The 26786-nt window shown below is 31.9% G+C and overlaps 1 protein-coding gene across 1 annotated transcript; it reads left to right on the top strand.

Moving 5' to 3' along the window:
- The first annotated feature begins 3094 nt into the window (after nt 1–3094).
- LOC139526550 (contactin-4-like) lies at nt 3095–25387 on the top strand. Its single transcript, XM_071321709.1, has 7 exons — nt 3095–3155; nt 4120–4254; nt 16280–16609; nt 18013–18291; nt 22375–22485; nt 24958–25092; nt 25374–25387. The coding sequence occupies exons 1-7, from the start codon at nt 3095–3097 to the stop codon at nt 25385–25387; spliced, it is 1065 nt and encodes a 354-aa protein (XP_071177810.1).
- Nucleotides 25388–26786: the final 1399 nt, after the last annotated feature.

Here is a 26786-nt window from a genome sequence, read left to right as displayed (position 1 = left end):
ATATGAAACAGACCAATACCTTGATATAAAATAATCAATGCACAATAAACAATATTTAAAACATTAAAACATATGCTTGACAGAAAGATATAAGAATCAGACCAATACCTTTATTTGATCAGTAATTAAAAGGAGGTCTGTTGGCCATGGACAATAATCATAATTATTAATCTTGTTAAAGGACGTCTATATTTTCGATTTTACAATTAAAAATGTAATTTTGAAAATTAAATTATAAAGTAAAAGCAGAACATCGTTCGATTATTCGAAACAATATTTAAAAAACGCAATGACAAAATTTATTTTTATACCAAAGTATTCGAATAGAAATTTAATTTAAGAAAATGTACAAGACATTTATTTACAAGAAAAGCATAGTTTATTGCCACATTGGCAATCTCCGGCGCAGAGATCACATATCCGTTCCGTTCAATACTTCGTAACACTACACTCAATATGTCATATTAAGTGCAGCATTGCGGAGCATGTATGGAACGGATATGAACTCTGCGCCGGAGATTGCCATATTGGTACTTTTTAACTAATCCCATCAACAGCAGCCTTGTCTGATTCGTGCTTGTTATTCATTATTACATATTTTCGATAACGCACAAAATTTTGATGCTTTACCATTCCTGCATAAAAGACATTTAACTACTTTACGGAAAATACCATGTTACTCAATGACGGGCGTTCCAAAGTTAAATAGACACTGCAATGTATTAAAGGAAATGCAAATTTCACTTATTTAATTGTGTGCCTCCGAACCACATTTATCGATATATCTTCATCAGAGCGCTCAAAACCAAAATATATTTGAAAGATCAGAAAACATGAAATATTGTAAATAACTAGCATAACGGGTGTCTTTTACCGTGCTGACGCCACCTACGTTTACAGGTACACCTGGGACCAAAATACACTATAAATAGGTAGTCTAAGGCAGAAAATGGTTTAATATTCCTATCCTAGCAAGTAAACATAATTTATTTATATTCTCTCTGAGTACTGGAACAACTCAGCTAACAAAAATACTTAACAATATGTCTTAAACCAAACAAAGTAAACAGGTTAGCAAATGAAAACTAGCCTGAATAAATAGACCTGCTATTTATATTTACAATTGAATTAAATTCATTTTTGATTCTGATCTAAGTCCTAGAATACTAACCTTACAGTAAACAAAAAATATTGTTCTGAACGTACTTTCATCAGGAAATATTGCAGTCGTATTTTTCTAAGCCGAACATGTATAAGAACAGAAAGATTTGAAGAACCATAGAACCAGGAAGAACATAGACATAGCCTCATACATACAATTTTAACTTTTCAAAGTTTATCTAATAAAAGTGTCATTATTTGAAGAAGAGTTTGAATATGTCTTTTCCGAAACATCGTTTATTATTTGCCTTGATTAGGTACTTAGGGACGCTTGACAGTTATTCTAGATCTTTGGCATACCACTTAGATATTTTACGATTGTGATCAAACATTTATCTTATTCATTTAATTTACATTATTATATACTTAGACCAAATAACATATGATTTTTACCGTATGATAATAGCATTAAATTAACGTATATTCCATATTTTTCGAATTGGTGCTTAGCGGGCTGACATAATATAGGGTTATTGCATGAATATTGGGGAATATTGTCCCGAGTAGAATTTTATATTGCACGAGCTTGCGAGTGCAATATATGTTCTACGAGGGACAATATTCCCCAATATTCATGTAATAACCCTTTTATTGTATAGCAATATAATATTTAAAAGTAAAAACTGGTTTAAACTAAGATTTGATCGTTGATGACGTCATGAATTTGGAAGATTTATTGCACTAGTGCAATATTATAATTTATTGCACGCTTACTTTTGGTTACTTTCTGTGGGAAATATTATATTGCTATACAATAAAAAAGTTTATCACATGCTTCGATTGTTATAACATGCCTTTCTGTAACGTTATCGCATGGCTTTCCGGTGATACTCGGCAAATTCCAGAAAATGCACCTCAATGCTACGTTTTCAATAAAAAACATTACAAAGTAGTGTACTAAACAATTTTTTGGATACTGGAAAATATATTGGGTAAAATAATAATGATAATAGAAAAAAAAAAAAAAAATTATTAAATAAATGCATTTCTTAAAACTTTCAAACATAATTTAGAAAGTTACATTAAAAAAATTGACTTTTTAATTTAAAACAATGTTTAGTAAGTATATTGATGAATTATTTTTTTGTCGAATCGAAGATATTAATGATAGAAAGATTTCATATCGAATTTATCAAATTTGGGGTCCGACGTCCGTGAACTTTTCACTGTTTTAACTTCTTTTCGGGAACCACGTAAAAGGATCAATGTATGAATTTGTTATTTTTTTTCTACTGTTGAAGCATATGATAAAAAGATCATAACATGTCATTTTTCATATCGCATGTATTATCAGCCCTCGGTCAATATCAGCCATCGAACCATGCGGGAAGAGAGCGGCAAATAACCCTACAAGCTATTTAACTTGATAGTATATTTCACATTATTATAGGTGACATATACTTGCGAAAAAAACTAAAAATATTTTAAAGTTGCCTTTTTTAAATTCCGTCTGATATAACATAATCTTAGTGTTTTTCTTTGAATGTAAAGATAATTTAGTTTCTTTATACTGGTTTTATTATTTATCTTATTTCAAACATATTCATCGACCCAATATCAAATGTAAAGCGTGTCCAAATATGGACGCCTCATATATTCCACTTGAATTAAAGTCTAATAAATCTTGTCCTTATATTCAATTTCTAAAATATCAATCACACGTACATTCATGATCCTTCATTCTTTTTGTAAACCTGACAATGCTCAGTTACGATCACTTTCTGGCGACTAATATGTACGATGCATACATACCTCATGCACTGAATAAATTCCTTATCAATATTTCTTTAACAAACATGTTTTTGAATAATTTTTTAAATTCAGGTAGCTCATGTTTACTTACACATATTTTGTTGTAAAAAGGTCAAGGAATTTTAAATAATAAAGATTTTTAATCAAAAAGGAAGTGTAAATCTTCTTAACACTGTGAATGATGAATGTGAATGTATTGTGTTTGGTTATCTGTATACTTGTCATTGAAGCCTACTTGTCAGGTATTATACTTTTAATGTATATTTCTGATTTTAATAATTATTATTTCTAATTTGTATTTTAATAAATTATCAATCAAATAGGTTTATATTTCAGCTTCCTATAGAACACTTTATGGTGTGTTTATTTACCAAATTCAGCAAGAAAGTGATATTTCTTGTATCCTCAATACAATACAACTTCGGGTTTCAACAACTATAATTATTCAGTATAGTATAAAACAATGTAACATCACTGTAAGAAATATATGAACATTTAAGAATTCGATCTGCACAAATAAGCCTTTTCACAACAAGGTAATCTCTTCTGACATTGACCTTTAATTGAATATAACCAGTGATTTAAAACATCTTATAGTTAAAACAATCTACAATTTATATTAAAAGTGCATTCCTATGATGATGTATTGAACTTTCAAAAAACCAAGAAAAAGTATTTATCAATTTTAGCATGTTCCTGATTAGAAATAAGATTATAACAACAACAACAGGAATATCAAGAAAATAATAATCCATGATTTGTACATAAATTGTTTTACGCAGCGAAGGCACACTAAGTTTAAGCAAATAATTACATGTATTATTCTGATCAATTGGAATGTTACAACTGTAAAAAAAACCTCATCAAAGATACCAGGCTTATACTTTTGTATGCTGGACTCACAGGAAACAGTAGTGTACTGCTGTTCAAAAGTCAAAACCGATTGAGAGAAAACAAATCCGGGTTACAAACTTAAATAGAGGGAAAAACATCAACTTTAGAATTAAAACAGAACACTGAAGGGCAACCAAAAAACCCAACGACAATACAACATACATAAAAGCGAACTATTAGATAAAAACTGCAATATTCCTGACTTGGTACAAGTCATTTTAAGTAAAAATTGTGGGTTTATCCTGGTTTTGTGGAAAGCTCAACCTGTCGCGTACAAACCATTACTAAACTGGACATGCTTTTATTTTTTAGATTTCATATTGACAACGTCATCAGATAGAGCCACAGCTGGATTAGACTTTAACTTCACTTGTGCGTTTACTCACGATGATTATGTAGGCATACGTAGAGTTGGTAAATATGAATGTATCATGAACATTAATAATGGTATGTGCAGCTTGCTACTTTTTAATCCAAACTATACTAGCATCTGTAATGATAACGCTATCATTTTGTCAATACCTGGAACATTTGATATAGACATCTTACATGAAACTTTATGGAAATGTGATGGTATGTTGAGAAGCAGTGTCTAAAATACAGTGTCCATATATGTAAATGGTAAGTAGAATAATATAACAGTACTGCATTACTTATAAATCTGTGTAAAGAACCCATACTGTGGATTCATTTATTTTGGTGGGTACCAATTTTCGTGGATTGAGGAAAATTTGCATTTTCGTGGATAAATGATTTCGTGGTTTTGCCAAAGTCTGCATACAAGACTATAGGAAATTTGTAATTCGTTGAAAATTTAATTTCGTGGATCTCCAGCAATAACGAAATCCACGAAAATTGGTATCCCACGAATATAAATGAATTCACAGCATCAAAGATTAAGAGAATGATATATAATTTTTTTATGGGAAGGTGGTATTCAGAAAGATTATTGTTCCACTCAAATATGATTGTTTATAATAGGATTACTGAATATTGAACATGTATTGTGTGCGCGTATGAATTCCTTGTAAAATGCAACTTATACAGAACATAAATATATGATCTATTTTGCTAATCAAATTGCCTGCTTTCATTAGCAATTAATAACGCAGGGAGGAACCTTAGTGTCATTGTTGTAGCGCTAAGGGACATTGTTCACAACCAGGTGTGTAATAAATTAATTGAAAAAAGAAAAAGTAAGTAGAATAAGATAAAGATACATTTGTGAAGGAAGATGATATGCAGAAACGGTAAAAAAAATATTGATGAGTCTTATGTAGACGAAACGCGCGTCTGGCGTATTAAGGGGGTTCGCGGGTCTAAATCATTTATAAAGGATTTCTCTATATTTTTCTATAAATGAACTTTATCTTATAGTTAATAGAAAAATAAAATAAAAAGTGGGGTCACCGTTCATTTGGGCTCACAATCTGCCTTCGTAAGAAGCATACATTTTTGTAAAGGTTTTTTTTTCTGTTGAAGTAATAGGAGAAATAAAGGTAATATCGAAATAAAAAAAAGAAATTTATTACAGAAATCGCTAAAATTTTACAATAATTTAGTTAAAGTACAGCTTATATGGAAATTATATTAAAAAAGATAGGTCACCGATGAGTTGAAAAAGTATTTCAATTTTAGAGCCAAAAAATGGCATTTTTCCACCAAAGGGAGATAATTTGGAACTTTTTCAATGATGTATACATTTTGAAAGTCATCTGGGGCCAACAAGAATTGATTGTTTTGAATGATTTTTGTATCATATGATAAAGTAACAGCTACAAAAGAAAATAAATAAAATTTGTAATGAAAAACAAATGTTTGATTTTTTTTCTAAAATTTTTATACCCTCGAGCCTCCTTAAGTTATAATCCTTGTACCTTGTTTACTATTTACACCACTGGGTCAATGCTTCTGCTGGTGGACGTCACCGAGGGTATCGCCACCCAGTTCTCAGCTCTCCGGTGTCGATATGAATATAAATTATATGGTCATTTTTTGTTATATAAATTTCCTGTTGTCAAAACTTTGAATTTTTCGAAAAAGTAAGGATTTTTTTTTATCCCAGAAATGTATTAGCTTAGCCGTATTTGGCACAACGTTTTGGAATTTTTGGTTCTCAATACACTTCAACTTCATACTTGTTTGGCTTTATAACTATTTAGATTTGAGCGTCACTGATGAGTCTTATGTAGATAATCCTGGTATCCACTAGGTCGATGCCAATGCTGGTGGGGATTTCGTCTCCGAGGGTATCACCAGCCCAGTAGTCAGCACCTCGAGGTTGACATGCATATCAATAATATGGTCAATTTTGTAAATTTTCTGAATTAAAAACTTTGAATTTTACGAAAAACTAAGGATTTTCTTATCGCAGGAATGAATAACCTTAGCCGTATTTTGGCACAACTTTTTGGAATTTTTGGGTCTTCAATGCTCTTTATCTTTGTACTTGTTTGGTTTTATAACCATTTTGATCTGAGCGTCACGGATGAGTCTTGTGTAGACGAAACGCGCGTCTGGTTTATTAAATTATAATCCTGGTACCTATGTACTATGTACAAAAATATCTCTATATTCGAGGACGTAAGCATAGCATACTGGTGGTATGCTTTGTTTCCTTGTTTTAAATATAATTGCACTGATATTTAGCATTTGAAACCTGGATCGAATACAAAAACAGACTAAAATAATAAATTATTTCCAAAAATTCGAAAAACATGTAGGTTTCAAATTGATCAAAAATCGCTTTATTTTATATGTTAAAACAAAAGCATCGACAAGCTGAATTAAACATTTATAACACAACATAATGTAGGGTTGATATTACCTTTTTATCACTAACACAAAAAACTGACCTAATTGAAATGAGTCTATATTAAGCTCAAGCAACTATTTTACGTATTTTAAGAAAAAAAAGTCAGTTAAGATTTTGAATCATATCTACTCGACAAAAAAACGTGGTCACACTCGACGAAACCCGATCAAATCATTTGAATAAAATCAATATTACATGAGCACTATACATGTACCAATATTAGGTATAAAAAAAATCATATCATTATGCCAATCCAATGTGTATTTAAAAAACGCCTCACAGAAAATTTAATCGTGAACACAAATAACCGATAATTAAACCAGTGTACTGATTAGAATACAAAAATGTGCAAACGGTGTTTATTACCGGAAACCAACTTTAAACTGGTTTACACTACTCGACGTTTGGGTAAACACAGCTTTCTATGTATAAACATTTCATATTTATGTTTTTTGTGCATCACTGAATTTTAAATATGATGGATTGAGTGTTCGGGTCTACTTGTACTTGCTTTATATATATACTATATATATGATCTTTGTCAAGTTGTTGTCCCCAGCTTTGACACACTTTAAATTTTCATTCTCGATTTTATAAGAAATAACATGAATAAGATCGAATATGTCTCAATTTGTCAAAACAGATAATATCTAGATGCCTGATATATGAAGATCTTTAAAGGGCAGACGTGTTGTGTTATATTTCTATTGTTTTAACCGTTTAATTGTGATATACAATTTATTGTAATACATCGTTTGTCACGATGACGTGGTCATTTAAACTCACATACAATACCTTCTAATTAAGAATAGGCTTTAATTTTGAAAAGACATTGACACAATAGTTTAAGTTATAGATACAATGGATAAGCGTTGATTCATGAAAAACAAACCATTCGCCCTCCGGGCTCATGGTTTCTTTTTCAAGAATCAACGCTTATCCATTGTATCTATAGCACAGAAATGATTTTCCAGGGAATTTATCTTCGTAAAAATGTGAAACGTTTACTGGCGAAAACCACACGTTTACTGACGAAAACCACACCACAGATCGCTTGTCGGGGTTTTCAATTTATGAAAAAAAAAAGTTTTACTGCGTATCCTAGAGAAAATATTCCCAACTTCGAAAAGAGCTATCATTCAGATAGTTGTTTACGATATATAATCAATGACACAATGACATATAGGTATATATAAATTAATATAGATGCATTACATGTATATGTGAATTAACCAGGACTAGGAGCTAAAAGAGCCATTTTTGGACCCACCCCCAAATTTCATTTAATTTGTCATGTTATAAGTCTATACCATAGACTTCTGAAAATAATTGAATTTTGGGTCTAGCTCGTTTGTTCTGTTGCCTAGCAACCAATATAATGGCGGAGTTAAACTCGTCAAATATGATTATTAAACAGCTTTAAGGGGGTACAGAACACCTAAGAAAAGATAACTCTTACTCATAGTCTGATTCATTGCTACGTTTTAAAATGATGTGCAATATGCAAGCTTTTAAAAGATCATGATTAGAATGTTTACATTATTGCTAAGACCAGCTGTACATCCTTTGTTATTCATTTAATCTTTTAATTCATTTAAAGTTACTCATTTTCAATAAATGAATCTTCAATGAGACCTAGTAGGGAAATTTCAAAGTGAAATAAATTTACCAAAAGAAAACCAGGACTTTAGAAAAGGAGGGAAACAGAAAGAGAAAGGACCATAACTGTTTTCGTTTTTTACTTGGCAATGCCTAGGTGTTTAATAAAATGAAATAAAGTACAAAAGTCAAAAGTCTAAGGATAATACCATTTGATTTTAGGGGGGGGGGGAGGGCTAGGATGTAAAACTTTGTCCTGCATTTTTTATAGTTGTAATCATCATTATTGTCCTGCATTTTTTATTTTTCATTCTTTACGGACCTGCAATTTTCATTAGTTTACTGAAATTGTTTTCCTAAATTGTCATCCTGCTTGTTATGCCAAATTATAGATTATAATTAGTATAGATTTTGCGTACTGACGTTTGTTATCATCTTAATTACGTATTATAGTATTCTTTTATATGTCTTTTTTAGATATTCATTTGAAGTGACTCTGTGGTTATGTAAAACCACATACTTTGAACGGCAAAATTATTTCATTTATTGATATTACTTTTACTCAAGGATCTTGACATACTATGAATGACAAAACTATTTTATTCAATAAGACTACTTTTTCTGTTTAGTCTGTTTTTTATGATATACATTTGTCGTGAAACTGTACTTATGTATCCCGTCATACTTTGAACCACACCAATGTTTTATTTATTATTATTACTTTTACTGTTAAATCTGGTTTTTGTTATATCTACTTTACGCGAGTCTGCATTTATGTATGCCGTCATACGACAAAATTATTTTTATGTCTACCTGTGCGAATTTCAAACGCGCAATTTTACACCAGTAATGAAAACCTTCTATCATTTATGGGTAGACTTTACATAGATAAATTAGCCGTATTTGACGTGAAACTGTACTTATGTATCCCGTCATACTTTGAACCACACCATTATTTTATTTATTATTTTTACTGTAAGTCTGTTTTTTGTTATATCTACTTTACGTGAGTCTGCATTTATGTATGCCGTCATACGACAAAATTATTTTTATGTCTACCTGTGCGAATTTCAAACGCGCAATTTTACACCAGTAATGAAAACCTTCTTTCATTTATGGGTAGACTTTACATAGATAAATTCAGCCGTATAGGAAAAGCAAAATGAGAATGTTGAATTTGATGTATGCCTTTTTGTGCTACTTTGTTACATTTGTTGTTTATGTAGTGATATTAAGATGATAACACAATATTGACTGTTGTACCCCTATTTTTGACATTTTTACTCTTTGAGTATGTTTGTTTTGTTCATGCATCGTTGACAATGTAATGGAATTTGATGCGACTGTCATACATGTGAGAGGTTTAGCTAGCTATAAAACCAGGTTCAATCCACCATTTTCTACATTAGAAAATGCCTGTACCAAGTCAGGAATATGACAGTTGTTATCCATTCGTTTGATGTGCTTGGACTTTTGATTTTGCCTTTTGATTTTTGATTTTCCTTTTTGAATTTTCCTCGGAGTTCAGTATTTTTGTGTTTTTACTTTTTACTGATCCTGCCATTGTTTTTTCAAAAACCTGTCTTGCCTTTTTTCAAATTTCATCCACCCCCCCCCCCTCCTCAAATGAGGGTGAATAGGACCTTTATAGGGACTCCGGGATCGAGTGTTTTTAAGGTCAGGATTAAGGGATTGACCCTTTCGAGATCCGGAAATTCTTTTTTCGAATTTCGGGATGTCAGGATTTAAATTTATTTAAATTCGGGACCTCGCGGATCAGGATTTCGTTTTTTAAGCCGGGATTTCGGGATCAGGACCCCTCCTATCCCCCTCTCAAAGGGTAGCTCCCTCCGACAATAAAATTTTAACAAAATAAATAATAATCCCTGGACAATTACACAATTCTTATGTTTTTAGATCTTCTTATCAAATTGATTAAATCAAAACTGAATTGACTCCACAATACTTTGTTTTTAAACAAAACATGAGGTTTAATTTTGAAGGAAATACACTATGGCCCTAGTAATACATGTAGTAATGTAAAAAGATTACTGATAATTTATAATTTTATAATTGCTGTCATATTTTTTAAAGTGCAATTGAATATTTATTGCATGATTTATATTCATGTAAAAAGTTAGAAGATACCCAGAGGGATAATCAACCACCAGTGCATCATTTACATGTCACGGAACAAGGCAAAAAGAAGAAAAAAAAAACGTCCTTCTCAGTTCAAAAAACACTACACATATTTTTGCTTTCTGAATTCATCTGAATAAAAAAAACTATATCTTTCTAGTATCTTTTTCCAACCTTTATCCTGACAGGTGTAGGAAATTAACGGGTGTCTTCTATTCCGTCCGCAGTTTTAGGGAAAGTAAAGTCCATATTTAGAATCATAGTTGAAACTGAAACTACACATGTATGATATAAATAGAACATGTCATTTTCGCTTTATCAAATTTAAATTTCGAAGGGATAGCAAAATTTCTTATTTTCTTTTGTTGTGCTTTTGTCATGTTGACTTGTGAATCTTTCCGATTTTTTTTTATCAAATGCAATTTTGAAATAAATATAAAAAAGAAAGTGTGGTGTTATTGCAAGTGACAAGTGAAAATGTTTCTTCTCAAGTCTCAATTCAAGATTATTACTGAATAGAGTAATCATTCTCTATAATAATAAGGAGCCCAAAAATAATGTGAAACTTGTAACTGCCGTGCTTTCAACTAAAAACCAGTTGTATCTAATTTTCATAACCTCTGCAGAAATACTAAAAACATTCTATGTTTAACAAACTTAATTTAACAGTATAAGGATGTCAGCTCTATTTCATCTCTCATGAGCCGTGGTTCTTTGCACCAATGGTTTTGTCGTTAAGTTTTGAATTGTATATTTTTGAATCTGGCCAAAAGACCAATAAATTGAAAATCTTGATCATGTAAAGCATCTGCCAACTTTAAAGCTTTTCCCTATGAATCATGTGTATTTTTGGCGTGTCATGCTTTTAATTTCAACAGCTCTTATCTCAAATCAAAAATCAGTTACATCCTTTTTTGCCCTTGCAACTGAAAGTCGGGGGGTTGGGTTATTGTTTTACCCCTGTCCGTTTGTCCTTCCGTCCGTCCCATTATTGGTATATAGTTATTTGGCATAACCCCTGCTACTGTTTGATTTCTAGGAAGTTTTCACTTTGCTGACTGTTGAGTAGTTAAGTACTTACGCTGCGCTTCAATAGAAACGATTCCCTTTTCAAACAATTTTATATGACTACATGTCCATTATTTATTCCGTGTGCATTGAATGGGATGACATGTCATAAATGTTTCTATATTGTTGTATGGTCGAATAAAGCTTGTGTAATTAAGAGATAACTGTATTGTATTTGAAGCTTTAAGGACGTCCATCGGTAGTTTTACTGTCGCAAATTTAGTTTACCTAGCGACGCAGTGTAAAATGTTCATTAAAGAAAATTCCGCGAAAATATGTTATGTTCTTTGGTCCCTACACTAGGTGACGTCATAGGTATGCTTCCGGTGTCAAACACAAACATCGGGCGTTTTCTGGCTTCTGTGCCGCTTCAGAATGTAATAAAATTTGATAAAAAGAAGATTTTTAGGCGCAACAAGTGAGTTTTTTTGTTTATTATTGTAGAAATAACATGTGAATACATTCCGAAATTCAAAATGTCGGCTTCCTTAGTAACAGACAAGGAGATAGAGAATTTTACGCTTGTTGTTATCCAATCAGAACAATTGTTACAAACTAATTGCATTAGAATATAATTTTTTAAAATAAATATGAATTCATACTGACTACATAAAAGTCATGGCCCGTACAATTGTTTCTTATCAAAAACCACAATTATCGTCCTTGAGGTCAAAGTTCAAGGTCACATGAAGGTCAAAATGTTAAGAAGGCACACCACCTCATGATGATACATGTACATCCACATGCCAAAGATGTAAGGCCTAGGTCAAAAGGCAAAGAAGTTATGGCCTACATGGTTGTGTTTTTCACGGAAAAAACCCATAAAGTTGACCTTGAGGTCACATTTGAAGGTCATACAAAGGTCATCATGATGCAAGACACTTAACCCTGTGATGATACATCCACATGCTAAATAGCTAAGGCCTAGTTCTAAAGACGAACAAAAATATGGCCATTATGTCTTTTTTGAATAGATTTTGCTCTTATTTAATGAACCAATTTGAGGGTGGGGCGTAATTTAAACTTAAATACCAAAAAATCTAACGGTTCAATTTTAAAAAAAATTTGCAAGAACAATCGACTAGTATAGCACTCCAAATGCTTAGTTTTATGAAAAAATTAAACGACACATTTTTTTTCAAAAAAAAAAAATCTTCTTCAAATACTAGAAGCACAGCATTCACTTTTCGGGGCTGATTCTGATACCCCCTATTAAAGTTCTGGCAAAATTTTAAATCCGGAATAAAAAACTTACAAGGAAGGGGTATCAGTGAACTAATTTCCACCTCAGCTATCATTATTAGCTATGCTATTGTCAATTTAGGATTAAATTTTAAAAATTTTAACAAATTCAACCCTTTACCCATATTTCAGAAACTTCCAATTTTGGCCGATACTAGTATGTAAAAGATGCCATATTTGAGTTGCCAAATCTTTTAAACCTATGGTTCAAATCTTTTAAAATTTTTACAAGATGTTTAGGTTGGTCTAGTTTATCAATGAAAAAAAATTAAGAAAAATTAAACGACAGGATTTTTTTGGGGTATAGTGTTGGGTACCCCCTTAATATATCTATATTTAAAATTAAACATGTTTAGCATGTAGTGAACTTTACACTTGTATACTATTTAAATATGTCATAATTAAATGCACATTTTTGCCAAATTCACTGTTGTTTCTCCCTAGCAACACATCTGTGCCCATGGCAAGCACAATTTGTTTCCTATTTTACAAGATTTAATTTTAAATATGTTGCAACAGAAAGGCAATTTAAGATGCAAATTGTAAAAAGTAACAAAGGAAATGATAAGTGAAAAGGCAATATTGAAACATCAACAAACAAAACACCGGGTATTGCTGATATATACAGATTGTGCATCTAGTGCTGGTTGGAGTCTCACTTATCAGCGACAAGAAGAATAATATAAAGACAAGAACACATATTTCATGTATTTAGCGCTAAGAAATCTTAATATTAATTATCTAAAATGAATAGATACAGACAAATGCATTAAAGGGTGTCTTTAAATGTCGATGTATTTCCATTACAGTATTTATGTTTCAGGTAGAGGTTGGGGTTGGAGGGGGGCACCTCTATTTACAAGGTGATAGGACTTGCCTCTGGAATAGTTCACCTTTTAAAGCTTAAAATAAGTGAAAAGTTAAGAAAACTATCAGATATATATGATAAGGACAATAAAGTTCCCATAACTTCTTTGACTGCCAACTTGTTTGGAGTTCCCGCTGTGACTTTATTAACCATTTTTTCTCTGTTGACACTTAAGTATTCCTCTTTTACATAAAACCGCATGAAACCAAACCAATATGATAAAAGATAACCTTTTTTCCTACGCAATATATGAATAGGTATATAGTTTTAAAATGTAACACAGGGTGAGGTAACAAAACAGCGGCACCCCTATCAATTAAGTATTGAAGTACAACCCACCCCACCCCCCTCTAGACATACATGTATGTAGAGGATCGTTAGGGTAGACTTCTCGAAATTCATCTTATTTTTATGCCCCACCTACGATAGTAGAAGGGCATTATGTTTTCTGTTCTGTGCGTCCGTTCGTCCGTCCGTCTGTTCTTTCGTCCGTGTGTCCGTTGGTCCGTGCGTCCGTTCATCCCGCTTCAGGTTAAAGTCCAATCAACTTTAAACTTAGTACACATGTTCCCAATGATATAATTTTTCTAATTTGAATGACAAATTAAGGTTGTGACCCCAATTTCACGGTCCACTGAACATACAAAATGATAGTGCGAAGTTATTGTTAAAGTTTTTGGTCAAGGTAGTTTTTGATGAAGCTGAAGTCAAATCAACTTGAAACTTAGTACACATGTTTCCTATGATATGATATTTTTAATGTAAATGCCACATTAAAGTTTTGACTCCAATTTGACGGTCCACTGAACATGGAAAATGATAGTGCGAGTGGGGCATCCGTGTACTATGGACACATTCTTTGTATTATCTATTTCAGACGTCCAGATTTATAACCATATCATTCTAAAGCATTGCAAAACTGGTACATGCTACTATCTCAAATAAATATGTATTCTTAAATTTTTTCTATATTCATTATATATATTAATTGTTTTATTGTGGTTCTTGTCACTGTGACTAGTTTATCTTTCGCCTTCACTAATCTTAGTGTCGTATGCCTTGGTCTTTGATTATCATGACAATATTCATTATATATACGTCAAAACAGTTGAAAACAAGAATGTGTTTTCAGTACATGGATGCCAAAATCGCAAGACTAACAAAGGCCAGAGAATCCTGAATTGGGACAGGCGCAAACAATCGGCAGGCTTAAACATGTTGTTTTGAGATATCAAACCCCCTCTCCCTTTACCTCTAGCCAAAGTAGAAATAAAATCAAACACACAACACTACGAAAAAGTTCAAAAGAAGTCTGAGTCTGATGTCAGATTAAACTACCTTGACAGAAAACTTAAACCTGAAGCGAGACACAAGTAAGATCGGACGAACAGACAAACATACGCACGAACAAACGGACGCACAGACCAGAAAACATAATGCCCACAAATGAGGCGTAACAACAAAACCGGATCACATTTTTAAAATCACACTTTATTTTTACACATGATTATAAAACTATTCAAAACATAACCATTAAAAAGGTAACAGACATATATGATGCTTACAGACTTCAGGCACTTCTTTCTATGCATGGGAAGGTAAACTATCCATATATATATACATGTATATACGGATATATGGATAGTCTACCTTATGCCTTTTCCGTTCTCTTACCATCAACTTTTATAGAACTTGTTCTCTATGCTCATTACCAACAAAGACACATCCAATTGGAATATAGGTAGTTTCATTTTCAAAATAAATTTCGTTTTTTTCGCCAATTATATAAATCTAAGCAAAAACAATCTTTTAAATTCGGTCCCCCCCTTTTCCTAAAATAAATCATGGATCCGACCCTAATACCAGAGAGAGAAGATTGCCCCATTCAAACACCAAATTTTGAATTTATAAATAGCAGACATATAAGAAATGTACAGATTTTGTTATATTGAAGGTCTATCTAAAATTTCATAATTAGAAAAAAAATGTCTTCAAAGTTTTAATTGACTCCCTTACACATGTAGTTCATTGCTTTCGGGTTTTTTTTTAAAGAAATTTAACTAGATATACTTACGGAAATAATATTAGGAACACACGTTACATTAACAAAAAAAAAAATAAAGTTCCTATAGGCATAAGAATATATAAACTAAACTTTGTCAGATGAATAGGTCCAATTTGGACGGAAAATTTTAGCTTTTTATTGCTCCGCTTGGCTATGAAAAATATAAAATATCGCTCTAACCTTGCACCAAACATATTTTTTCATCCAAAGTTTGAATGAACTTGTCAAAATGTTAAAATTTCTATTTGGTGCAAGCATGATGCGGTGGTCAAAATTTAGAACTAAATCTTTTTTTGTTAGATAAAAACATTTTTTTTTAAATCATTGACTCATATTCTAAAAATTTATGAAGACAATTTGCTATGCGAGAATTTTTATTATCTTGTAAATCGGGGCTATTTTAGTTTATTATAGCCCTTACTGCTTTAAAATGCATTATTTGAATTGTAAATGCAGCTAAAAGGACGTTGTCTGAAACACAATTTATTAAGATTTATAAAAAATATATTATAGTTATATTCCGTGTGGTACTGAGACTGAGATTTATTACCAGATAAATTATTGATAGAAACCAACCTAGAAGTAACTCTGCCTTCCACACTTTATTTTATTCTTAGTTTGAAAGTAAATATAAAAGTCCGTTATGGTAAAGAAAAAACTTTTTTCTTATTTCCAGTTCCAATCACACATGTCAATCTAACAGCAGTTTCTAATGACATAAACCGAGTGAAAATATTATCCAGGTCTAGTCAACATTTCATGTGTACAACAGATGCTGGTCGGCCGTCGTCAAGGATACAGTGGTATGTATCCTCGTCAAACATTACCGATGCGTCTACTGCTCAACCAGATATATGTAATCTTGATTGTAATGGAATAGTTATATCATCAAGCGTTTTAGTATACATCGGTAATATAACTGATACTGGAAAGACTATTCATTGCACAGCTGATAATATCGATGGAGAAGTTGTCAAATCACAAGATAGATATATTAATATTTTGAGTAAGTATACGGATTTTGAAATTTTGAAGGTCAGACCACTTTGAAATAAAGTAAAAGTGCTATCAAGGGACATATTGTATCCATTAATGTTAGGTAAATTAAGCAATTTATCAAACAAATACACAATGAGGGTTAAAAAAAACCCACGCAATTGATGAACTAAAAAACACATTCTGAAAATAACAAGTGGAACACTGAAACTTAAATAAAATCCAAATTATTTGTTAGCCACTCTATCCGTTTGTTGATATACTAAAGCGTTTGATTATGTCAGGTTTTATTCATTTATTTCTGTTTAGCTCACATGACCCAAAGGGCCAAGTCACAATTATTTATCTCTTTGCAGCCGTCGGTCGTCGTTGTCGCCATCTGTTTATTTTCAGTATACTATTTCTAATTTAATTTTAAGACGTTAACCCTTACAATACGGGGACGACAAAATTAAGGTAACTGTCAAAAATACCATTTGTTTGGCTTCGATAACTCTGTTTACACTTAGAGTCAACTGAATGATATGTGTTTCGTAATTGATGCACATTACCTCAGTGTAAGGCTTTTCGTTGAAATGGTTCTTTGTAAAGGTACCCTTTGTGGTTGGTGTCCAACTGCGAAATTTGAATTCTAATAAAACTGTTAATAATACTTTGAACCTTATCAATTTGTTAAACCTCGATTAGTACTTTCTATGAAATTGTTTACTGTGGATAATTATATTCGTGAGTACCAATTTTCGTGAATTACATGCTATTTAATTTCGTGGTTTGACCAGAGCCTGAAAAATTTCTAATTGAAAATTAGTATTTCTTTGGACATTGGAGTTCGTGGTTTCCGAAAAACCTTGAAATGCACATAATATTGGTATTCAATGGATAATAATGAATAAAAGCAGTAAATTATTAATCATCTCGTTATCCAGTAGGTTCAACAAACTTCACATTTTGACCCTGTGTTATGAAACAAATGTAGATGTAAATAGTCTATCTAATTTGTAAATTGTACTCTTAAAATTGCTTGCATGTCTGTAACAATCAACATGGATGTGGCTTCTAACATATACATGATATAGGACAGTAAGCAACATGAATAAATAGGACAAGAAAACCTTTGATATCTAAGCAAAATCTTGACCAAACCTAAATAACAAAAATGTTTTGGAACGAGTTTTAGTTGTGAATTAGAAATTAAAACAACGTACACATTTTCTTGAGTCATTCCTATTTGACGTTTTTAGAGATTAAAACCTAAAACAAAATATAAACAGAATAAAACATAGTCTTGTGCAATATGAAGGTTACGAGAACAGGAGAAATATTTTCTACGTATTGTTTCGTTGATAACGTTTCTTTCATTGATAACACTAACGTTTTTTTTTATTAACCATGTGACAATTAAAATTGTTTTAGACGAACCTATAATATCCGGTTTGCAAGATCACAACATTGCAGAAGGGGGCGATCTTATGATAGTCCCTAATATTGAAGCTAATCCAGATCCTATTTCTGTATGGTGGACTCGTCAACATGAAACTGGTTTTGTCAATTATGGTACAAATCTTACAATACGACGCATAGAGAGAAAGTTCAGTGATAACTTCACATGTCACGTGAAGAATACTATAACAATACTAGGAAAGCCTATACAAAACAGGACAACAGAGGAAATATTTAAAGTATATGTACAATGTAAGTATAAATATGAGTGATTATATAAAGACAAACTTTGATAGTTTGATCCCGCATTTTTATGCTTTAGACAAACATTTTCATCATGAATGAAATTGTCTCTTCTGATTGTGATTTTTAATCTGTAGTGTAGCGGTAATCATTATTCTATACATGTAATGTTATGAAACAGACTTAGAAGCAATATATTGTGAACTCAGATCAACGTCTGTCTTCGAATCGACGACTTTTCCTCAAATTGAATATCTGTCTGACGTCATAATCTAAAATGGATGCACAAATAGTTTATTGTCTTATAAACGTTAAGTTCCACGTCATGCATTACACGAACTACTGTTCGAGTTTAAGTACTGGAGTCTTTAAATTAACATTAACAAGGAATCATCGAGTATTTATCAGGTTGAATCTATTTTTCTGAAAATTTTTACGGGTCTGTTTGTCCTCATTCTGTCTTGAAAACATGACTTAATAATGAAAAAGAACTGAAAAAATAGAATTTGTGTTTGTTCACAAACATTGTCTTCCTCAGACCGGTTATATTTATCTGTTTTTTTTGTTGTTTCGTCTTCCTTTTTTGTTACTAATGACACAATGCTGTATTCCACTTGTATTGTATTGACGATTTTGTCATGTTGTGCAGTATAAGGCGTGTCAATTGTTTAGAAATCTATTTGAGAAAACAAGTTACAATATATATAAACATGGAAAAAAGTATTGCAAAACCTTAATTTTTCAAGCCTTGGAAAATTAAATTGCTTTTGTAAATAGAACATGATAAAATATTCGTATAATAATATTGAAACATTGTTAATGATAACATTGGCATTAAAAAAAGTATGAAATAAATGTTTTAATTAACCACAAAAAAAGTTATTTTTGTACATAAAAATGCATTTTACAACTTTTACTGTAATCGAACTTTACAATGTCAGACATTTTCAAAAAAATCTTAAGATGAATGTTCACATCATGGTTGATTGTTATACACCAAAGAAGCAATATTTGGTGCAGCCTTCATTCACACGAACTACTGCCTCTACACGTCTTCTCATGCCTGCGACCATTTGACGAATTTGCTGCTGAGGTAATCGCAACCATTCCTGATGAAGGGAATCATCAAATTCATTAAGCGTTTAAACTGGGGTGTCCTCTCGCGCACTTTACGCCCAATAAAGTTCCATATATGCTCGATATGGTTCAAATTCTGGCTACGATCAGGCCAAGAAAGATAAACCGATTTTCATTGGACCAATGGATCTTCATTCAAGATGTTTATTTCAACTTCGGCGAGCTCTGCACCATTGGAAACGGGCCACTTTATCTCTGTTTTGAAGCAAATGTCCCAGAAACGGTCTTGTCGCACGATAATCAGTAGCTATGAGTCGATTTTGAGCAGTTTTTATTTGAAGTCTCCTGTATGGCAACCACTCTCTTTTCAGGATTGTAAGTTGTTTGCAATGGGTTTCCTTCTGACCAAACTGCATAAGGCTTGGTTTTCCTTAGCTAATGTTTAAGGTTTGTCCTTCTGATCTCGCTAGGTCTTTAAAGTCCTTTATTGCCTAATTTTTATTCACAAAAATACCTTTCCTGGAATAGTGATGGCCAAAAATACGTGCAATGGTCACAGCGACATACCTGCTTCGCTCATGCTGAATATCTGCCATATTGCTGCAATTTAGAGTCGTGGAGGACCCATTCCATGGTGTCAATCCCAAAACTTTACAAACTTGGTTATTTGAAGTGGGGAAAAAATGCGTTTTTTCTGGTTAAAAGGTACTGTAGCTGCATGTGCAGATTAAAACTTATCAAGTCGACATTTATTTGTTAAACTCAGGTGAGATTTGAGTAATGTTGAACAAGTTCTATTTCAATAAATTTTATCATTAAATGATAAAAGGTGATTTTTTAATTAGCATTTCAATTAGGTGTTGCAATACTTTTTCAATGTGCGTAGTTCATAATTAATTTGAAAATAAGAGATCTATATAACTGCACAAATCCAAGTATAACATACTTATTTGAACTTGTATTTGATTGATTTATTATTCATGTTATTGCTCGCTTTACATCTAGTTGCCATAATTACTTGCATACAATCAATGAAAGCAAGTGTTTGCCAGGAAGGCCAAGCGAGATCATATTGGAATATCGGACTTCCTTTGAAAATGCGGATGTGGTAGATAAGGCTGCATATAAACACATCTTCATTCATTTGTATATTGCATTTTTATATATTGATAAGAGAATTTGCTTGTATACGCACATGGAAACGGTTCTTACGTTTGCAAGAGCGTAGATACATATAGAGACAAAATGCCAGACTTATAAAACAAACGGATGAAAGATTTGAAATGAAAAGATAAAACCCGTCCTTCTCATTCTGTCAGATTATAAAGATAAATATCATTATCTCATTAAAATGACTATGTTAATTATCAATATAAAAAGAAGATTTGGTATGATTACAAATAAGAAATCTCTCCACAAAAGATCAAATGAAACAGTAACCAACAACTATAAGTCACCGTAGCAAAGCTCATACCGAAAAATCAGCTATGTAAGGACCCAAAATGACTAATGTAAAACAATTCAAAAGACGGCATTATTAAGGTACAAAAAATGTAGATATGAAAGATGCATGGTTCAAGGTTATTAAAAGATTACAGCCAATGTTTATTGCAATGCATTTCAAACAACTAATCATAACAGATTATCAGAACACAATCTTGTAAAATTACTGGTATTAGAGTACATATTTAACACTATACACAGTAACTGTTATGATTATCTAGTATATAATTTACTTGATCAATTTATAAGATCCATCCACAGTTTATATAGAACCTAGTTATAGTCCATTCATCGTACAAGTAGGACAACAGCACGTCAGATGATCCTGTGAAGTAGATGATGCCAACCCTTTAAATATAATACTATATCAATGGACCTATGATGTTGGTACCATCAGTGGTAAAAAATCTTTTCATATCACCTGTTTTAAAGGGACATAGAGGAATGTATTCATGTACCGCTAAAAATGCCGTTGGTACATCAAAAAGTACAGGAAAACAAATAGATGTACAATGTAAGTTAAAAATAAGAAAAAAATTATGTAACGCATATATATATGTATATGTCAATTGAAATTAAGGTTCCAACTTCGATTCATATTTTCCTCATACTATTTAGTTGTTTTGTTGTTGTCTTGTTAGAAAACTATCCCAATCACAAACGTTTGATATATCTTTCCTGGCGGTTTCTTCATTCTGTCCTTGGATTCTGAAGGTAGTTGGTAACAAGTCAAATATTGTTCATTAATTTTAACGAACTGTTCGATCTTGAAAAATAAATGTATTTACTATGTAACATCCATATGTATCAGATCAAAATTGGCATTCTTTATTAGTCTTGTATGATTTTTAATTTAGTTTCTTGTACATAATTCGGAGTTTAGTATGACGTCAATTATAACTAAATTAGCATAATTATTTGTTTAGGGGTTAGCTGAAGTACCCGTTCGGGTGCGGGAGTTTTTCACTGCATTGCAGACCCATTGGTGGTCTTCGGCTGTTGTCTGTTCTATGTTTGGGTTGTTGTCTCTTTGACACAATCACCATTTCCATTCTCAATCTTATTCAGTATGCATCAAATATATTTATTATATACTTCGTAGTAAATATAAGTCAATTGAATTTGTAATACAACTGATGGCAATCGTGCTTTATCAGTAAACCGTGATGATATTGATATTAGTCACGGTTCCAATAGCTATATAATCTATGTATCTGTATGACGTCACGTAAACGATATAAGTCAAGGTAACACGTGCTTTAACGACCTCCTTGTATATGTTTTACGTCATGTCACGTGAAAACAAATCCCATCGAATGTAGTTGTAGAGGTAAATGTATATAAAGTGTGTATGATATGAATTTTTCAATATCACACTCTGAACCAAACTTTCATCTATATAATCCCTCGAGCAGAGCTATTGGGGTTACGTTCGTGTCTCGTGTTGATACATGTGTGATATTAAAAAAGCCATTCTATATTCACTATGAAAATTGCATTTAATCATTTCAGATCAACCTGTGATATCAGAATTTCAGGATCATACCATTGCAGCAGGTGCAACACTTACAATCACTCCTACAATAGATGCTAACCCACTCCCGTTATATATTTGGTGGACTCGTGAGAACAATAGCAGCTTCATTTATAACGGAGAAACTCTTATAATCATCAATATAAAGACAACAGCTAGTGACAACTATACATGTCACGCAATGAACTCCATCAGGGCTACCTGCAAGCAACAGAACTGCAGTCAAAATGTTAAATATTCATGTACGGTGTAAGTCAATAAATATGGTGTAGTTGATTATATTTGTGTCCTTTGCGCTTAGGAGAAAGTTGTGTAATTGGAAAATAGTATAAGTCTCCTTATTTCAACACTTCTGGTTTGAAGAGAAGGTGAAATTTTGCTTATTTGCATGAACCATAAACCTATGACAAGTTTGGTATTGATGGTTAAGAAATTATCAGTGTAAGAGTTACATCCCTGAAATACTCCAAACTTGGCAGTTTTTGTCTACATGGATGCTATTTATAGTACAGCAAGGCCTAACATTAAGCAGTTATAACTGTGGAACACCTTGCAATCGATCATAATACACATGTCGAGTTCAATTGTGACGGTTTTGACATGTGTAATGCAATAAATAAGAACTTAAATCAATAAATAAGAACTTAAATATTTTTCTATTAATTTCTGCTTATTTCTTTATGATTATTAAAGTACCACCTTTAAACCAATCAAAATTTTAACACACTTGCATTGATTATACACATGATACGATAATGTTATTTTTGATATTGACTATAAAAGCTTTCTTACATTTTGACAAAAGGTACGCACGCTTTACGAATCACGAAGAATCGTTATAGGGACCCTTTCTTTTGACATATTTTTGTAATCGTATTCGAAGCGTCATGGATTTCGATTGAGTTTCATATGAATGACACATGCGAAACTTCGTGTGAAATATATGAATTTTGGGATGTACGAAAGGCTTAAATCAAATATCACCAGTGGAAAGAAATAACTCCTCACAATTTCCTAGATACAAAAATGTAAGAAAAATACCCTAAACTAAACGATTGTGCTCCCCTCTCCCTCCCCCTAAAAGGTAACAACTTTGTACTAATCAACCTGAAAAAAATACCAAGGCAAATAGACTAGATAAGATAAAAAAACCAAACAAATACTTCCTAGATTAAAAAATTTGCAACCCCCAAAATAATTGAAATAAAAAAGTCTAAAAACATATAATACTGTAACTTGTTAAATACCTGGCAGTGATTTCCCGTCTCCTATGTTATCCCCAAGATCGCCTTGTACCAGAGTAAGGTTTCCCTATGGAATCGTTCTTTTAGCATAACCTATATATCTACGACTAGAAGTCAAATCAAAGTTTTTTAGAAGGGTGTGTATATGTTATTTCCCCCACTCTCCATAGAATTGACTTTTGCTTCCACATGTTTGCTCACGTTAACACCTTCTGTAATAGCCAAATGCACCGATATCCACAATTATTAATTGATTAAAACAAGTTAATGACATGTAAAAGAATGATCCAAAATCAGTTGCGTATCTAGCATTTTCTCAAGATATTACTAGTTAAACCATAGAAATAATAGGTGGAATACTAAAGCAACGATCATATTCAAAAAAGAGGGGGGGGGGGGGCTACATTATTTGTTCAATTTAACATTTGTTGCCTGTGATTACAAGCGTTACATTAGTTTTTTTTACATTTAGCCATTACATAAAAAGAAAGAAAACTGAATCGCAAAATCTTGTTTTCCCAGATTTATTTCATTTACTTTTTTCAAAACATTGCAGCGTCCTCGTCACACAAATCTTGATGATCCACGTTGACAATTGAGTGACAACAAACTCATTAAATACAAAAAAAGAAATGTTAATCTAGTTCTTAAATTCAAGAATTATATTTCAACAATTTTCATTTAAATATAAATTATTGTGAAACGCATGCTTGAACAGTTACAGAGCAATTTTTTGTAATAGTGGTTAACATAAGTAACGTATCGGACGTAAGTGTCTTTGAAACTATTTTCCTTGATTTTCAGACATTAAAAGCAATATGATTAAATTCTTAAAGATACATTTAATAGCAAAAAATGCTATCAAACGTTATTCTCTTTAGTTCCTTAGAAATGCGTTTGTTTTTGTATCCCTCCCTGTGACATTAAATTCAGGTTACATCTAATTTGAAATTTTATTATGACATGTACTGTTAAAGATGTATTTAAACAAATATAATCAACATTATTTTGTTTACTTTAGAGCGTGTATATATCTATTTATACATTTGTATTTATCTTTGAGACTGAAAAATTGATTTGGCTGAATTACGGAATTTAATGTTTCCTTTATCTATTTCAACCCTTGGTCAGTGTGATATGATAAATATAATTGAGTATAAAAAAGATGTGGTGTGATTGCCAATGAGACAACTCTTGAAAACAGACACATTGACACAGAAATTAACAACTATAGGTCAACTTACGGCCTTCAACTATATATTTAAGATCATGCTGGAAAAAGAAAAAAAAAATCCGAATTATATCTTCCATTTGTAGTATTACCAAATGAAGAATCGGTCAGCGGAGTTGCAATTGGTGTGGGAACAGGAGTTGCAGTTTTAATCATTACAATAGGATTAACAAGTTTTCTTGTTTTTATGTACAAAAAATGTCGAATGCAAATGAGGAAAGGTAAATCTAATTTCAACAATCATTTACATACCGTCACTGTGTTTATGTGGTTTGGTATACTTTCATCTAAATAACGTGTTATAGTATCCCTTAAGTTGTCCTTATGAATATTAGTATATTTGTAACGGTATCCTTTTGACATGGTTCTGTACTGTGCTCACCACGTCATGATGTTTTTCAGGTAGGTTGATTTTTGTATTCTTGTCTTTCATGCTTGCCAATGTGCCTAACCTATATGCCGTTTTGTGTTTCTTTGTTACAATTTTTTTTTGCTTTTATAGGGATTAGATTATAACACAATATTGACCGCTGTACCCCTATTTTTGATATTTTTATTTACTGTTTCTGTTTGTTTTTTTCACACATCGTTATTGATATAATGTAATTTTATGCGACTGTCATACAAGTGAGAGGTCTAGCTAGCTATAAAACCAGGTTAAATCAACCTTGATTGATAAACAGATGCATGTAACAAGGCAGGAATATGACAATTGTTATCCATTCGAGCTTCTAATTTAGCCATTTAAATACCGTCTTTCTGTACTGGATTTTCTAAGGTGTTAAGTATTTTTGTTATTTTACTTTTTATGAATACCTGCTAAATGATCCAATCTTTATGATGAGAATGTGTATATTTTCAAAAGAAATTTGGCTTGTGGTTGAAATTTATTTCATTATTGTATTATGTCTAGTGCTAATACGAAAATTGGTATTATTGTTATCATACGTGTATTTGGACCATACGCGTATGGTTATGACCATATGTGTTTATACTCATATGGTCGGGGTAATTAACAAGTGTATTTTGAATACTTTTAAATTCCTTATTCCAGTTGTCACTTCATTTAAAAAGGTCATTTTATTATATTTTAATAATAGAAAAGATTAACTAAATAAAAATAAGCAGTTTCATATATCATATCACTAGTAGCACGATTTCAGTCTGAAACGGTCATTTTGGTCTGATCGTATCTTAATTGACTGGATTTACCGCTAGAGGAAAACGTCAAGATTTGTCAGATCGTTCAGTCTCCATTCGGATCGATAGTCTCATTAGGTAAATTAGTCCCGTTAAGGCATGTCAAGATATTTAAGACTGTATCTTCTAGCGAGCTGTTTAGATCCGTTAAGACCGTGTCAGACCAAAACAGACCATGGATACAAACTGACGTCAAGATGTTGTCAGACCGTGTCCAGTGGTGTTCAGATTTTAATAATTTGGACACAAAACGAGTGAAACTTTCCCATTATTTATCAGGGGTTGCTCCCCTTTCAAGAATAAAATAAAACTGTGAAAGAAGACGATTTTTTTAACTGAAAGTCTACCACGTCCCCTTAATCATGTTATTTAAATAAAACAAATATTCAATTTTAATTCTAACTTCTTCCTATTTAATTATTTAACACTGTTTTATAATTATATTAATAAAAAAAGTAGCTCAAAGTCATACTGCTGCACAAATCGCCGCGAATTGACTAAAAAAAATCAACAGATTGCCGAAATAATATTTGATTATTGAATATAAGCACCTGAACCTTTGTATTTAATGGTTTACAAGTGATTGCAATACGTTTTATATGCAATTACAGACTGCCGTACGTGGTGAAGAATTTGTCATTCATTTTTACACCCTTATTTAATAATAACGGATGTCGGCCGTGAACACTTGAAAAAGTGATCTTAATATGTTAAA

Source organism: Mytilus edulis, chromosome 6, assembly GCF_963676685.1.
Source record: "Mytilus edulis chromosome 6, xbMytEdul2.2, whole genome shotgun sequence".
Taxonomy (NCBI): domain Eukaryota; kingdom Metazoa; phylum Mollusca; class Bivalvia; order Mytilida; family Mytilidae; genus Mytilus; species Mytilus edulis.
The sequence above is the reverse complement of the archived record's forward strand: the minus strand, read 5'-3'. Positions and strand labels throughout refer to the sequence as shown.

Coding starts and splice junctions, on each gene's coding strand:
- LOC139526550 (XM_071321709.1), top strand. CDS start 3,095: ATGAATGTGAATGTATTGTGTTTGGTTATCTGTATACTTGTCATTGAA. Junction 4,255..16,279: donor TATCATGAACATTAATAATG/GTATGTGCAGCT, acceptor TCTTATTTCCAG/TTCCAATCACACATGTCAAT. Junction 18,292..22,374: donor ATTTAAAGTATATGTACAAT/GTAAGTATAAAT, acceptor TAATCATTTCAG/ATCAACCTGTGATATCAGAA.